This window comes from Mustela nivalis (genome assembly GCF_964662115.1).
Source record: "Mustela nivalis genome assembly, chromosome: X".
NCBI lineage: Eukaryota > Metazoa > Chordata > Mammalia > Carnivora > Mustelidae > Mustela > Mustela nivalis.
Genome location: NC_139040.1, coordinates 68,640,454 through 68,657,079, shown reverse-complemented (window position 1 = coordinate 68,657,079; position 16,626 = coordinate 68,640,454). Strand labels below are relative to the sequence as shown.

The window sequence follows — 16,626 nt, the reverse complement described above, 5'->3', positions numbered from 1 at the left end:
CCAGGATGGAGACCCACATTGGGTTCTCTGCTCAGCAGGGAGCCTGCTTCCTTCTTTCTCTCTGCCTGCCTCTCTGCCTACTTGTGATCTCTGTCTGTCAAATAAATAAACTTTAAAAAACAAACAAACAACAACAAAACACTCCCTACACTCTGGCGAAGATCCAAACACTGTCCGCTGCAGGCAAGGCATGTCTCTGCAGACAAATGACCTGAGGAATAAAGCAGTCAAACCACAGCAACAGAGTGCACACAGCACATATAAGAGATACTCCCTTTAGTGCCCAGGCCGTGAGCACTAGGTGACCTCTTTTTCATACAGCCATTTCTCTCAGGAGCAGGAACCTGTTATGGTGCCTGTTATGTGCCTGTTATGGCACACACAGAAGAAGAGACATAGACAAAATGCCAAGATGGAGGGATTCATCTCAAAAGAAAGAACAAGAAAAAAAAAAGAAAGAAAGAACAAGAAAAGGTCATGGCTAGAGATATAATCGAGACAGATATAAGTCACATGCCTGATACAGAATTTAAAGCAACAATGATAAGGATACACACTGGGCTTGAAAAGAGCATGGAAGACTTCAGGAAGACCTTTATTGCAGAGATATAAGTTAAAAAAACAATAAGACATGAAAAATGCAGTAATTAAGATTCAAAACCAACTGGATGTAACGATGACAAGGATGGAAGAAGCAAAGGAACAATTAAGTATAAAGAAGATAGAATAATAGAAAATAATGAAGCCTCACAAAAGACAGAAAGGGTAGTTATGGATCACGAGAATAGACTTAGGGAACTCAGTGATTCCATCAAATGTAATACCATTCATATCACAAGAGTCCCAAAAGAAGAAGAGAAGGAAAAGGAAGCAGGTTTATTCGAGGAAATCATAATTGAGACCCTCCCTAATCTGAGGGAAAAAACAGACGTACCAATCCAGGAGACACAGAGAACTCCCATTAAGATCAATAAAAGCAGACCAATAGCAAGACATACTGTAATTAAATTTGCAAAATGTGGTGATAAAGAAAAAAATTCTAAAAACAGCAAGACAAAAGAAGTTCTTAACTTTCAAGGGAAGACCCATAAGGTTAGCTGCAGATCTCTCCACAGAAACTTGGCAAGCCAGAAGGGAGTGCCATAATATATTCAACATGCAGAATGGGAAAAATCTGCAGCCAAGAATACTCTATCCAGCAAGGCTATCATTCAGAATAGAAGGAGAGAAAAAGTTTCCCAGACAAACAAAAACTAAAGGAGTTTGTGACCACTAAATCAGCCCTGCAAATAATATTAAAGGGTACTCTTTGAGTGGGAAAGAGAAATTTAAAAATGACAAAGACTAGAAAGGAACAAGCAAAATCTCCAGTAACAATGACAAAACAAGCAATAAAATGGCACTAAATACATATCTCATCAATAATTACTGTGAATGTAAATGGACTAAATGTTCCAGTCAAAAGGTATAGGGCATCAGAAAGGATAAAAACACAAGTCCCATCTATATGCTACCTACAAGAGACTCATTTTAGACCTAAGGACCTGCAGATTGAAAGTGAGGGCATGGAGAAACATCTATCCTACTAAGGGATATTTTTAAAAAATGGGAGTATCAATATTTATATGAGACAAACTGGACTTTAAAACAAAGACTATAACAACAGACAAAGAAGGGTCCTATATAATAATAAAGGGGACAATCCAGCAAGAAGATGTGAGAAACAAACTGAAGGTTTTGGAGGGGAGGGGATGGGTGATGGGTGAGCCTGGTGGTAGGTATTAAGGAGGGCACATATTGCAAGGAGCACTGGGTGTGGTGTATAAACAATGAATCTTGGAACACTGAAAAAAAATTAAATTTAATTAAAAAAAGAAGATCTAACAATTATAGTTATGCAACCAAAATTTGGGCACCCAAATATATAAAAAATTACTAACAAATATAAAGGAATTCATTGGTAATAATACAATAATAGTAGGAGACTTTAATACCCCACTTATAGCAGTGGACAGACCATCTAAGCAGAAAATCAACAAGGAAACAATGGCTTTGAATGACACACTAGACCAGATGGACTTAACAAATATATTCAGAACATTTCATCCCAAAGCAGCAGAATACACATTCTTTTCAAGTGCACATGTGACAGTCTCCAGAGGAAATCACACACTAGGTCAAATCAGGCCTCAACAAGTACAAAAAGATTGAGATCATAACTTGAATATTTTCTGACTATAACACTATAAAACTTGAAGTGAACCACAAGAAAAAACTAGGAAAGGCCACAAATACATGGAGGTTAAACAACATGCTACTAAAGAATGAATGGGTCAACCAGGTAACCAAAGAAGAAATTAAAAAAATACATGGAAACACAATGGTTCAAAACCTTTGAGATACAGCAGAAGTGGTCCTCTGAGGGCAGTATATAGCAATATAGGCCTACCTCAAGAAAAGAAATCTCAAATAAACATCCTATGTTTAAACCTATACTAGCTAGAAAAAGAACAACAAATGAAGCCTAAAGCCATCAGAAGAAGGGAAATAATAAAAATTAGAGCAGAAATAAACTATAAGGAAACTAAAAAAAAAACAAACAGTAGAACAGATAAATGAAGGGGCATATGGGTGGCACAGTCGGTTGGGTGTCCATTTCTTGGTTTTGGCTCAGGTCATAATCTCAGGGTCCTAAGATTCCCTCTCTCCCTCTACCCCTCCCCTCTGCTGTGCTCTCTCTTAATAAATAAATATTTAAAAACAAAAACAAAAACAGAGCAATGAAACCAGGTACTAGTTCTTGGGGAAAAAAACCCAATAAAATTGATAAACCTCTAGTTGGATTTATCAAATAGAAAAGAGAAAGGACCCAAGTAAAGAAAACCACAAATGAGAGAGGGCAAATAACAATCAACACCACAGAAATATAAACAATTGTAAGAGAATCTTATGAAAAATAATATGCCAACAAACTGGACAACTTAGAAAAACATGGATTAATTCCTAGAAACATATACATTACCAAAACTGAAACAGGAAGAAATAGAAAATTTGAACAGACTGATAACCAGTAAAGAAACTGAATAAGTAATCAAAAATTTCCCAAACAAACAAAAGTCCTGGGCCAGATGGTTTCACAGGGAAATCCTACCAAATACTTAAACAAGAGCTAGCACCTACTCTTTTCAAACTGTTCCAAAAAATAGAAAAGGAAGGTGAACTTCCAAACTCATTCTAAAAGGCCAGCATTACCCCAATTCCAAAACCAAACAAAAACTCTACTAAAAAATGAGTACTACAGGCCAATATCTCTCATGAACATGGAGAAGATCATCAGAACGTTAAAAACAGACCTGGCCTATGATCTAGCAACTGCACCACTAGGTATTTACCCGAAGAATACAGAAATACTGATTCAAAAGGCTACATGCACCCTGATGTTTTTATAGCAGCCTTTTCTACAACAGCCAAATTATGGAAACAGCCCAAATGTCCATCAACTGATGTACAGATAAAGATGTGGTATACAGGGGTGCCTGGGTGGCTCAGTGGGTTAAAGCCTCTGCCTTCGGCTCAGATCATGATCCCATGGTCCTGGGAATGAGCCTCACATTGGGCTCTCTGCTCGGTGGGGAGCCTGCTTCCCTCTCTCTCTCTCTGCCTGCCTCTCTGCCTACTTGTGATCTCTGACTGTAAAATAAATAAATAAAATCTTAAAAAAAAAGATGTGGCATATATACTCAGCCATAAAAAGAATGAAATCTTGCCATTTGCAACAATATGGATGGAGCTACAGAGTATTAGGCTAAGTGAAATAAGTCAGTCAGAGAAAGACAAATACATATGATTTCACTCATATGTGGAATTTAAAAAATAAAACAGATCAACACAAGGGGAAAAAAAGACAGGCAAACCAAGAAACGAGACTCCTAACTATAGAGAACAAAGTGAGGATTGCTGGTGCTCAGGTGGGCAGGGGGATAGGTTAAACAGTGATGGGTATTAAGGAAGGCATTTGTGATGAACACTCGTTGTTGTATGTAAGTGATGAATCGCTGAATTCTACACCTGAAACTAATATTACATTTTATCTTAGCTAACTGAAATTTAAATAAAAATTTGAAAAGAAAAAGAGTTCAGCAAAGAACAGGGTACCCTAGAATCAAAGGCTGAAAGAAATTGCTATATTCACATCTTCCATAGAGCACTGGAAGTCTCCATCTGGCAACATTAAGCATAATCTTCACATTGGAAAATTAAAATTAAAATTCAGTAAAAGAAGTATTGGAAAATAACTTTTCAAAATTCCAAAAGATCGAAGTCATTAAACCTTTCTACAGTTTAAATGTGTGTTACTTTCAATTAGTTGTGTAAGTTTCTGAGAAGCCAGATTGCTGAGTTTATTCCATTTTCTCCTAGCTGAGAGTCCAAGTAAACCCCATAAAGCAGAAGAAAGATTCACGAAAACCAGTCTGCTTTGTGACATTGCTGCTTAATTGCTCCTGATTACGTATCACTGTAATAACTGCCTCCACAATTTTTATACTTGATCTCAGCCAAAAGGCCGAGAAGCAATTGCCTCTACAATTTTTAAGTGTTTTTACTGAAATTAAGCCTAATAAAGTAAATTACACATCTTATAATTGGTTAGCTTGATGAATTTTCAAAGTGAATATAATGATGTAACCAATCCAAATCAACACAGACCTTGATCATTACCAAAAACTCCGAAACAACCCAACCACCCCTATTCAAGTCCAACTCCCTTCAAGGGAAACCACTATCTTCAGTTCTAATATCATAATATCATTTTGCCTGCTTTTTAATCACATATAAATGAAATCAATGTCTGACTTTTGTTCAACATTATGTTTGTGAGATTCATCCAATTTGTTGCATGTAGTTTACTTTTGTTTTTATTTTTTTATGTAATCTCTATGGCCAACTTGGGGCTCAAACTCATGACTCATAACTCAGAGATCAAGAGTTGCATGTTGTACTTACTGAGCCAGCCAGGCATCCCATAGTTTATCCTTTTTTTTTTTTTTTCAGATTTTGACATATGTTCATTTAATGCATATTTTAAAAATTTCAGTGCGTATCCCTTTTTTCTTTTCTTTTTTTTTTCATTTTTAAATTAATTTTTTATTTTTTATAAACATATATTTTTATCCCCAGGGGTACAGGTCTGTGAATCACCAGGTTTACACACTTCACAGCACTCACCAAAGCACATACCCTCCCCAATGTCCATAATCCCACCCCCTTCTCCCAAACCTCCTCCCCCCAGCAACCCTCAGTTTGTTTTGTGAGATTAAGAGTCACTTATGGTTTGTCTCCCTCCCAATCCCATCTTGTTTCATTTATTCTTCTCCTACCCACTTAAGCCGCCATGTTGCATCACCACTTCCTCATATCAGGGAGATCATATGATAGTTGTCTTTCTCTGCTTGACTTATTTCGCTAAGCATGATATGCTCTAGTTCCATCCATGTTGTCGCAAATGGCAAGATTTCATTTCTTTTGATGGCTGCATAGTATTCCATTGTGTATATATACCTCATCTTCTTGATCCATTCATCTGTTGATGGACATCTAGGTTCTTTCCATAGTTTGGCTATTGTGGACATTGCTGCTGTAAACATTCTGACTGCCAATTACATCACAGAGAGCTACTCTGAGCCATGGTTTTAATAAAATCTTAAAGGATGACAGATTCACACCATAGCAGATGAGGGCTAACCATGATCCAGAGACTGGCTACAGAATTCAACAGGCATCTCAAACTATCACTACATACTTTTTCTAAGCAACGATGAGGTGGGTGGTTTTAGCTTCATCCCTCTCCCAATTGAGGCTAAGCAGACCAGGTACTTAATAAATCAGACCCACTCTCCAAGAACATTGTAGAGCCTTAGGATAAACTGGCCTTTCATCAAAATCTGTGAATTTCTTCTGGATTATTTGATTTCATTTAGAATCAACAAGATTTCTCTAGAAAAACAAAATCAATAGCATTTCTCTAGAAAAACAAAATCAATAGCATCTATCCATCTACTTACCCCTTTATCCATCTATCACCCACGCACCCATCTATGTCTATGTGTGTATAAACATGTATGTATATATACAAATATATGTGTATGTTTAGGTATACATAGTCTGGAAAGCAGACTTGACTCCAGCAGAAATTGCTGCTGTGGGGTGCCTGGGCGGCTCAGTAGGTTAAGCCTCTGCCTTCTGTGCCTAGGCCTTCAACTGATGAGATGAAGCCCACCTACATTCTCAAGAGTAGCCTCCTTTATTTAAGGCTGATTGTAGACGAACATTTCATCCCAAAGCAACAGAATATACATTCTTCTCTAGTGCACATGGAACATTCTCCAGAATAGATCACATCCTCGGTCCTAAATCAGGACTCAACCAGTATCAAAAGATTGGGATCATTCCCTGCAGATTTTCAGACTACAATGCTCTAAAGCTAGAACTCAACCACAAAAGGAAGTTTGAAAAGAACCCAAATACATGGAGACTAAACAGCATCCTTCTAAAGAATGAATGGGTCAACCGGGAAATTAAAGAAGAATTGAAAAAAATCATGGAAACAAATGATAATGAAAATGCAACGGTTCAAAATCTGTGGGACACAACAAAGGCAGTCCTGAGAGGAAAATATATAGAGGTACAAGCCTTTCTCAAGAAACAAGAAAGGTCTCAAATACACAACCTAACCCTACACCTAAAGGAGCTGGAGAAAGAACAAGAAAGAAACCCTAAGCCCAGCAGGAGAAGAGAAATCATAAAGATCAGAGCAGAAATCAATGAAATAGAAACCAAAAAAAAAATAGAACAAATCAACGAAACTAGGAGCTGGTTCTTTGAAAGAATTAATAAAATTGATAAACCCCTGGCCAGACTTATCAAAAAGAAAAGAGAAAGGACCCAAATAAATAAAATCATGAATGAAAGAGGAGAGATCACAACTAACACCAAAGACATACAAACTATTATAAGAACATACTATGAGCAACTCTATGCCAACAAATTTGACAATCTGGAAGAAATGGATGCATTCCTAGAAACATATAAACTACCACAACCGAACCAGGAAATAGAAAGCCTGAACAGACCCATAACCAGTAAGGAGATTGACACAGTCATTAAAAATCTCCAAACAAACAAAAGCCCAGGGCCAGACGGCTTCCCGGGGGAATTCTACCAAACATTTAAAGAAGAACTAATTCCTATTCTCCTGAAACTGTTCCAAAAAATAGAAATGGAAGGAAAACTTCCAAACTCATTTTATGAGGCCAGCATCACCTTGATCCCAAAACCAGACAAGAATCCCACCAAAAAAGAGAGCTATAGACCGATATCCTTGATGAACACAGATGCGAAAATACTCAACAAAATACTAGCCAATAGGATTCAACAGTACATTAAAAAGATTATTCACCACGACCAAGTGGGATTTATTCCAGGGCTGCAAGGTTGGTTCAACATCCGCAAATCAGTCAATGTGATACAACACATCAATAAAAGAAAGAACAAGAACCATATGATACTCTCAATAGATGCTGAAAAAGCATTTGACAAAGTACAGCATCCCTTCCTGATCAAAACTCTTCAAAGTGTAGGGATAGAGGGCACATACCTCAATATCATCAAAGCCATCTATGAAAAACCCACCGCAAATATCATTCTCAATGGAGAAAAACTGAAAGCTTTTCCGCTAAGGTCAGGAACACGGCAGGGAGGTCCATTATCACCACTGCTATTCAACATAGTACTAGAGGTCCTAGCCTCAGCAATCAGACAACAAAAGGAAATTAAAGGCATCCAAATCGGCATAGATAGTTTATTCTTGATGAATCAAATTTAGAGATAAGTTAGGCATTCTATATTAAATTTAAGAGCATAGCCTTGGGGACCTGCAGTTGTAAGTCCTCATTTTTATCTGGGACCTACTATGTCCCAGGTACATACATGGTTTTGTTTAAAATACTTACTAGCCCTATGAAGTATGTATAATTGTTCTCCTTTAATAAATAATGAAACTGAGATTAAGGAAGTTATCCTTATACCCACATCTACACATAAAAGAGCCAGAATTTGGGGCATCTGGGTGGCTCAGTTGGCTGGGTGTCCAGCTCTCTGTTTCAGCTCATGTTGTGATCTCAGAGTCATGAGATCAGGCCCCATGGGCAGCGGGGAGTCTGCTTGTCCCTTTCCCTTTCCTCCTCCCACAGCTCGCTCGCTCTCTCTCAAATAAATAAATGAAATCTTCTAAAAAAAAACCCCGTAATTTGAATCCACCTATGTCTGATTCTACCACCACCCAGTTTCCCATAGCTACAGAATATCCTCTTACCTATTTTTCGAAACCAATGAGCTTCATTAGCCCTTGAGTCTGAAGTTGAGGCCTCTCCACTGAAAGACTGGGAGAGTTTCAGGAGTGCTGCATTGAACAGAAAGATTTTATAGTGAGGTCTTCTACTTCATACTCTAGCAAAATTATTACTACTGCCTTAAAAATAGTCACACATGAGTTTGAAATTAGAAAGTTTTTTGTTTATGTATGTGCATAGGTACAGACCAAAAAGTAATTAAAATGACACAAAGCATTACCAAAGCTCCAAGAAGCAGTTAACTCAAACTCTGGTGGGGAAAAACACATCTTTGGAGAGATTTAAAATTTTACCTAATCATTCACCACCTGAGGCAGAAAGATAGGATTTACACGTAAGGAAATAAAAGAATAAGAACAATCATTAAAAAGACTGAAATGGAGGGGTGCCTGGGTGGCTCAGTGGGTTAAAAGCCTCTGCCTTCATCTCAGGTCATGATCCCAGGGTCCTGGGATCGAGCCCCGCACTGGGCTCTCTGCTTGGTGGGGAGCCTGCTTCCCCCTCTCTCTCTGCCTGCCTCTCTGCCCACTTGTGATCTCTGTCAAATAAATAAATAAAATCTTTAAAAAAAAGACTGAAATGGAGATTGAGAACTGGGAGAGTATTGATAGGCTGCTGTAATACTTATTGAGCTCCCACAGCAAGCACACCAAAGAACCAGAACATGTTATCATCATCACAAGACATTTATTACATATCCATATACCCTTCTCAAAGGTAAGAATACCAAACAGCCAAGTTTGAAAACATCGGTTTCTTTTTCTAAGATTTTTTAAAAGATTTTATTTATTTATTTGACAGAGATCACAAGTAGGCAGAGAGGCAGGCAGAGAGAGAGGGGGAAGCAGGCTTCCCGCTGAGCAGAGAGCCTGATGTGGGGCTCAATCCCAGGACCCTGAGATCATGACCTGAGCTGAAGGTAGAGGCTTAACCCACTGAGCCACCCAGGTGCCCCTTTTTCTAAGATTTTATTTGGCAGACAGAGAGAGACAGCAAGAGAGGGAACACAAGCAGGGGAAGTGGGAAAGAAAGAAACAGGCTTCCCGCCGATCAGGGAGCCCAGTGCAGGGTTCAATCCCAAGACCCCAGGATCTTGACCTGAACTGAAGGTGTACACTTAATGACTGAACCACCCAGGCGCCCCTGGGTTTCTAAAAGCCTTGGTTTCTAAACCACTTTGTTATATTTAACATCTTAGTGATAGGTATTTGAGGTGTAAAATTGAACTAGTGAATAAAGAGAAGAGAATTTCTAAGATGTTCTGGACACAAGGAAGTAGATACTTGGGTAGTGGAAATAGGAAGAGCTGTTAGGCAAAAGTGACACTGGCTAAGAAAGCACAGCGTTGAAAAAAGAAATTGATGTGGCTAGGAGGTTAGCTTAAAGTGAAGAGGGAGGAGTTATTAGTAGATAGAGGAGATGACACAGCCTTGGGTAGTTTGATAAACAAGTTTCCAAAATAATAAAGTAAACTATCTGAATCTGATTCAGAGGGCATGAAAATTAACAAGGTGCACAGCATTTTTATTTGTCTTGATCCTTTTTCACCTGTTCTATTCTTAGGTTAGGATCAAGTAGCAATAAGGACAGACAGAAAGGACAGAAGGAAAGAAGGAACTCTCTTTAAAATAAATTGGAATATGGATGCCTGGGTGGCTCAGTGGGTTAAGCCTCTGCCTTCGGCTCAGGTCATGATCTCAGGGTCCTGGGACTGAGCCCTGCATGGAGCTCTCTGCTCAGCAGGGAGCCTGCTTCCTTTCTCTGCTTGCCTCTCTTGTCTGCTTGTGATCTCTCTGTCAAATAAATAAATAAAATCTTTAAATAAAATAAACTGGAATGAAAGGAGAGAAGAAATCATATTTGGAAATGAATGTTAGTGATGACAAACTTTCCTCTGCTTGTGAATAAAGAAACCAAAGTAGACTTCTATGGCAAACATTAATAAAAGCATGAAGCTTAACTCAAACATGAAGTCTGTCTGAGTCATGTACCTGGAGAATTTAATAGAGGACAGAGGGAAGATGAAGGACTGAAAATAACCAAGACGGTATTTACCTGTATTCAAGCAAGTCAAAAGTCTATCCATTTCTTTCTTTCTAAAAAATAAAGAAAAGAGTATTTTCCTACTGTTCCATTCCAAAGCTTTACTACAAAAAAGTACCAAAATGAGACCCCAAGAGAGCTACCCAAAGATAATGCAAAATTGTAAATTTCACTGTTCGAGGTTCCAACCTATCATTTCAACCCTATTTTTCACTACAGGATACTGTTCCTCATTCCCCAGTGTTCTCACATTTTTTCTGTCTTCCCCTTCTACTCTTACTCTGAGTAAAGGATTTCAATGGCTGAGGGTCACTGAATTTGAAAGCAGAGGGTGATTTTTGTGATTTTCAAGCTTTTTCTTTTTTGAAGAAGGGAATTAGAACCCTTGTTTCAAATAAAATTTAATGAAAATCTAATATACAAGAAAAGATGTAAGTTTAGCTACTCTGTTTAAACCAGTGGTGGGTAGAGGCCTAGAGCCTCATTTTCCTGGAAGTCCCTGAGGCAGTGCCACAGAATTTCCAGGGTTCTGAAATATATTTCAAAAACCACTTATCCAGTCCAGACTCTTCATTTTATAGATGAGGAAACAGATCTGGAAATGGAGGATGATGTGTCTAATATCATGTAATTAATGACAATTCCAGGACTACTACACAGGTCTCTTGACCCTTTGTCAAATTTCTTTAGGGGATATATAAATTTTAATGGAGGAAAACATGTCACTTTACTAAACAAAGGAATGAATATGGAAGTACTGGCAAGCTCAACTAAGGAAGTTAAGAGGAAGTAGAGTATACTATTAGACTGGAATTATCATGAGGAGCTCTAGTATTACATAATAAAGACCATGCTTCAGGAAAAGTAGAGCTTTCTCATACATAAATATTAGAAGTCTGGTTTACTTAAAATAACTTCTTAAAGTAAACTTCACTGATGTGAGTTTCAGCTGATCTAAAGTTGACATCCTCACTTATTTAATTCAGTGACTATAAAATAAATAAGGGTCCATTAACGTAAATACATAGTATAAAATAAGAATGAGGACCTGGATAGGGATGTATATATAGTCTATTTAAAAGCCAAACTGCTTTAAAAATTTTTTAGCACGGGAGTTGTTATAACACTTAGGTAGATACTGCTAAATGAAAACCATCAGTTTTTTAGAAGAGAAAGGAACTTTAAAAATTACCCAGTCTAGCTTTTTTATTTAACAGATGAAAAAAAATAAAGCTTAGGTAAGTTAAAATAAGTTGTTGTCTAAGATGAACTGGAGTTAGTGAAATAACTGAAACTGGAACTCAATTCTCAGACTCTTCCACTGAATGGGCTTTTATTTTTTTTTAAATAATCTTTGTTAAATAAGGTTCTGACTGTTATCTGAAAACACTGCTAGCAAATGTTCTTTATGACTATATTTATTATAAAATAATAAAGATCTATTTTTAAACTATTCTGTAATTTAAGTTTACCATTAATTTAAACAGGATTCCTTTCCCCATTTCCAAATTGGTTTTAATGAATAAGGTTTGACTATATGTCACAATTACATAGAATATGAAGCACTTAAGACCAGTACTAAAAGTCTTCTTGTAAATAACTAATTGATACTCAGCTACTTAAATAAACTGAGTGACTATTATATGTCAGAACTGTCCTAGGTTTCAGAGATACAATATAAATATAAATAGTCCTAGTCCTCAAAGAAATCTTATAATCTACTAGCTATGTTTGATTTCTGAGTTTCTTTTCTTTTTTAAAAATTTTAAATGACTTTTTAAAGTTTTGAAAATTGCAGTATAGTTGACACATAATGTAACACTAGTTTCAGGTATACAACACCGTGACTAGACAGGTCTACACATTATGCCATGTTCACCACAACTGTAGATGCCATCAGTCTATTACAATATCAATGTATTTTTAAACTTTTTATTGTGGAAAATTTCCAAGATGTTTCTATGTTAACAGATAAGTGCATCCACATGTACCCATTACCCAGCTTCAGTAATTATTAAACTCATCATCAATCTTGTTTCAATTCTACCTCCACACATTCCTTTCCCTTTCCTATTATTTTGAAGCCAATTACAGACTTCCTATCATTTCATCCATACATATTTTAGGATGTATCACTAAAAGAGAAAGATTCTTTAACAAAATAACCACACTACCATATGTCTAAAAATTAATGTCTTAATATCATCAAATATTTGGCCATTATTAAGATTGAAGATTTTTTCAATATCTTTTTTTAGTTTTTTGTATTCCCTTCTAATATAGTCATAGAGTCTGCTAAGAAGAGGCAAAATTTATGCTTGGGTAAAATTTGTGTCATGAAAAAAGTTAATTCATCAGTCCAATATTATCTTGGTCACAGATTATTTCCCAAAGAATTTAGCTGAAGAAATGTATTGCCTCTGGGTACAAATTATATATAAAGCAAAAGCAAAATAAGAGATACACTATTATACAGTTTCTATCTAAATACAGAATACAGAGATGAGCAATTACTTCTCTGAAACTTATCCCTAATCAAGACCTGCAATAGAGTTTTCTTTCAAATCATTAGGAGGTAGTGAATTTTGTGAATTAGAAATTGGTGACCTAATTCTTCCACCAAGTGTTAAGTTCTTGATGTCTTATGCCATAGAAACTCTGAGCAGAAAGATATTTGAGTACTCCTGGCTGAGCTGATACAGATTCACAATCAGTGAGCTGACCAGGTTATATGTTTCTGTGGCAAAGTAAGAAATATAACTATATATGTCTCATGTTAAGAAAGGGGGAAATAGATGCAATACAATAGTAAATCATACCTAACATTACTGAGGGCTTAGTAAGTGCTTGGCACTCTTCTAAGTGTTTTCACGTATTTACTCATTAAGACATCACAGCAACCCTGTAAGGTAGGTACTATTCTATTCTCGTTTTACAGATGGGGAAATAAAAGCCCAGGTTACACATCCCGTAAGAGGTAGAGCCAGGATATGAACCCAGAAAGACTGGACCCAGAGCCTATATTGATCTTACTATACTGGACATCTCTCAACATAAGGTTTATATTAGAAGTTACATATAATTATTCTAATGGAATCATTATTATTATTCTAATAATAATTATTCTAATGGAATAATTTCTGTTGAAATAACTTACTTGCTTTCAGATTCTGGCATCTGAGAAACTCTTGGGAGAACTAGACGAAACAAACACCTGTATGATAAAGTAATACAAAAACTGATGCTTAGGAAAAACCATGTGAAAGAGTATTTACCACCTTATTAATCTTGATTACCCCAGGAGGCAGAAGTGAGAAAAGAGAGGGTAAGGAGGAGACTAATTTTATTTTACTTACAGATCTTTGTATTGTTTTAATGATTGTAATGAAAACATGCAAATTTTGTAAGTTGGGGAGAGTAATTTAAGAAAACCATTTAAAAGCAAAAGTTCTGTTTATGACAAATTCTTAAATAGTTCCACTGTTTATATATCACTGCTCCAAATCACCTGCTAGAACATCAGATATGAAGTACAAATCTTAATGTTTCTTAAGGAGCCTGGAGCTGGCCTTTGGGTACCATGTAAACTAGAACGACTATTCTTTCAAGGGGACCTGACAGCATGATGAACTAACAAAATAAGGTAGCTTATAAAGTTTTAAACGTTAAAAATCTTCTTTAAAATACCATCTATCCTGAATGATTTTAGATACTTAACTGACTGAAGGAATGTAAATAACTCAAGACTCCTCTGATAGTTATTTCTGTGAGTTGACCAGGGACGCCTGGGTGGCTCAGTTGGTTAAGCAGCTGCCTTCAGCTCAGGTCATGATCCCAGCGTCCTGGGATCGAGTCCCACATCGGGCTCCTTGCTCGGCAGGGAGCCTGCTTCTCCCTCTGCCTCTGCCTGCCACTCTGTCTGTCTGTGCTTGCTCGCTCTCCCTCTCTCTCTCTGACAAATAAATAAAATCTTTAAAAAAAAATGTAGTTGACCAATAGGAAAACCACTATAGAACCCTTCTGGTTTCTGACTTTGCCAATGACATATTCTCAGTTACATTAGAAGCTATCATGCCCTAACCTCATCCTCTATCTTACTACTGTATGTAAAAGTTCCCTTTTGATAAACCATTTTCCCTCACAGAAAGATAAAAGGGGGAAAAATTAAATTCGACTGATGTCTTTTTTAAAAAAGATTATTTGAGAGTGCATGCGTACGTGTAGAGCAGTGGGGAGGGACAGAAGGAGAGGGAGAAACAGACTCCCTGCTGACCAGGGAGCCCAAAGAGGAGTTTGATTCCAGGACCCTGAGATCATGACCTGAGCCAAAAGCAGATTAACTGACTGGCACTCCCAACTGATATCTTTTTTTTTTTTTTAACTTTAAGCATCCCTATCAAATTTCCAGAGACATTTTTCACAGAAATAGAAAAAAAAATCCTAAAATTCATATGGAAACACAAAATACCCTGAACAGCTAAAGCAACCTTGAGAAAGAAGTATAAAAAAGCTGGAGACATCACACTTCCTGGTTTCAAACTATACTACAAAGCTATAGGAATCAAAATAGCATGGTGCCAGCACACAAAAAGAACAGAATAGAGAGCCTAGAAATAAACCCACGTATAAACCATGTATAGACCATGTTAACTAATATTTGAGAAGAGAGCCAAGAATATTCAATGGGGGGAAAGACAGTCTTTTCAATAAATGTTGTTGGTAAAACTGGATATTCACATGCAAAAAAAAATAAATGGGGCCACCACCTTTCACTACTCACAAAAATCAACTTGAAATGGATTCAACACTTAAGACCTGAAACCAGTAAACCTCCTGAAAGAAATCATAGAGGAAAAGCTCTTTGACAATGACTTTTTGGACAGGACACCCAAAGCACAAGCAAAAGTGGGCAAGTGGGACGGCATCAAACCACAAAGCTTCTGTATAGCAAATGAAACAAAATGAAAAAACCTACAGAATAGGAGAAAATACAAACCATGTATCTGATAAGGGGTTACTATACAAAACAAATAAGGAGCATATACAGCTCAGAAAACAAATAGAAATAAATAAAACAAAATAGAAATAATCTGATTTAAAAATGGCCAAAGGACTTGAATAGACATTTTTCCAAAGAAGACATGCATGGTCAACAAATACATCTTTTCAGATGCTTAACATCACTAATCATCAGTGAAATGTAAATCAAGACCACAAAGAGGCATCACCTTACACCTGTTAGAATGGCCAGTATCAAAAAGACAGATAAGTTTTGATGAGGATGTGGAAAAGAGGAAAACCTTTGACATCCTTGGTAGAAACAGAAATTGGTACATTAGAAAATAGTATGGAGGTTCCTCAAAAATTAAAAACAGAACTACCATATGATCCAGCAATCCCACTTTTGGGTATAGATCCAAAGGAAAGAAATCACTATCTCAAAAAGCTACCTGAACCCTCATGTTCACTGCAGCATTATTCATAATAGCCAAGACATGGAAACAACCTAAGTATCCACTGAGAGATGAATAGCTAAAGAAAAATGTGATATGTACACACACACACACGAATATTTTTAAAAGATTTTTATTTATTTAATTGACTGACAGAGACACAGTGAGAGAGGGAACAGAAGCAAGGGGAGTGGGAGAGGGAGAAGCAGGCTTCCCGCCAAGCAGGGAGCCCGATGTGGGGCTCGATCCCAGGACACCGGGATCATGACCTGAGCCGAAGGCAGCCGCTTAATGACCGAGCCACCCAGGCACCACACAAAGGAGTATCTTTTTAAAATTTATTTATTTGAGAGAGAGAGAGAGAGAGAGAGAGAGAGAGAGTGAGTGCAGGGAGGAGCAGAGGGAGAGAAGAGAGTCTCAAGCAGACTCCACACCCAGCACAGGGCCTGATGTGGGTCTTGATCTCATAACCCTGAGATCATGACCTGAGCCCAAATCAAGAGTCAGACACTTAACTGAATGAGCCACCCAGGTACCCCACCCCCACAGGAATATTATTTAGCCACTGAAAAGAAGGAAATCCTGCCCTTTGTGACAACATGGATGGACTTTGAGAGCCTTGTACTAAGTGAAAAGACAAAGAAAGACAAATACTATACTATCTCACTTATGTGATGAATCTTTTTTTAAAAAAGTGAAAAACACAGAAACAGAGTAGAATG

The 16,626-nt window shown here is 37.2% G+C and overlaps 1 protein-coding gene across 3 annotated transcripts in view; it reads right to left on the bottom strand.

Moving 5' to 3' along the window:
* The window catches only part of TEX11 (testis expressed 11), a 312,028-nt gene that overhangs the window by 95,207 nt on the left and 200,195 nt on the right, over positions 1–16,626 (bottom strand). For all 3 annotated transcript variants that reach the window (XM_082716160.1, XM_082716159.1, XM_082716161.1), the window contains exons 20-22: positions 13,609–13,665; positions 10,464–10,504; positions 8,372–8,458 (exon numbers count right to left, since the gene is read on the bottom strand). In XM_082716160.1, coding sequence (XP_082572286.1) covers positions 8,372–8,458; positions 10,464–10,504; positions 13,609–13,665 — 185 coding nt within the window. The remainder of the gene's footprint in view (positions 1–8,371; positions 8,459–10,463; positions 10,505–13,608; positions 13,666–16,626) is intronic.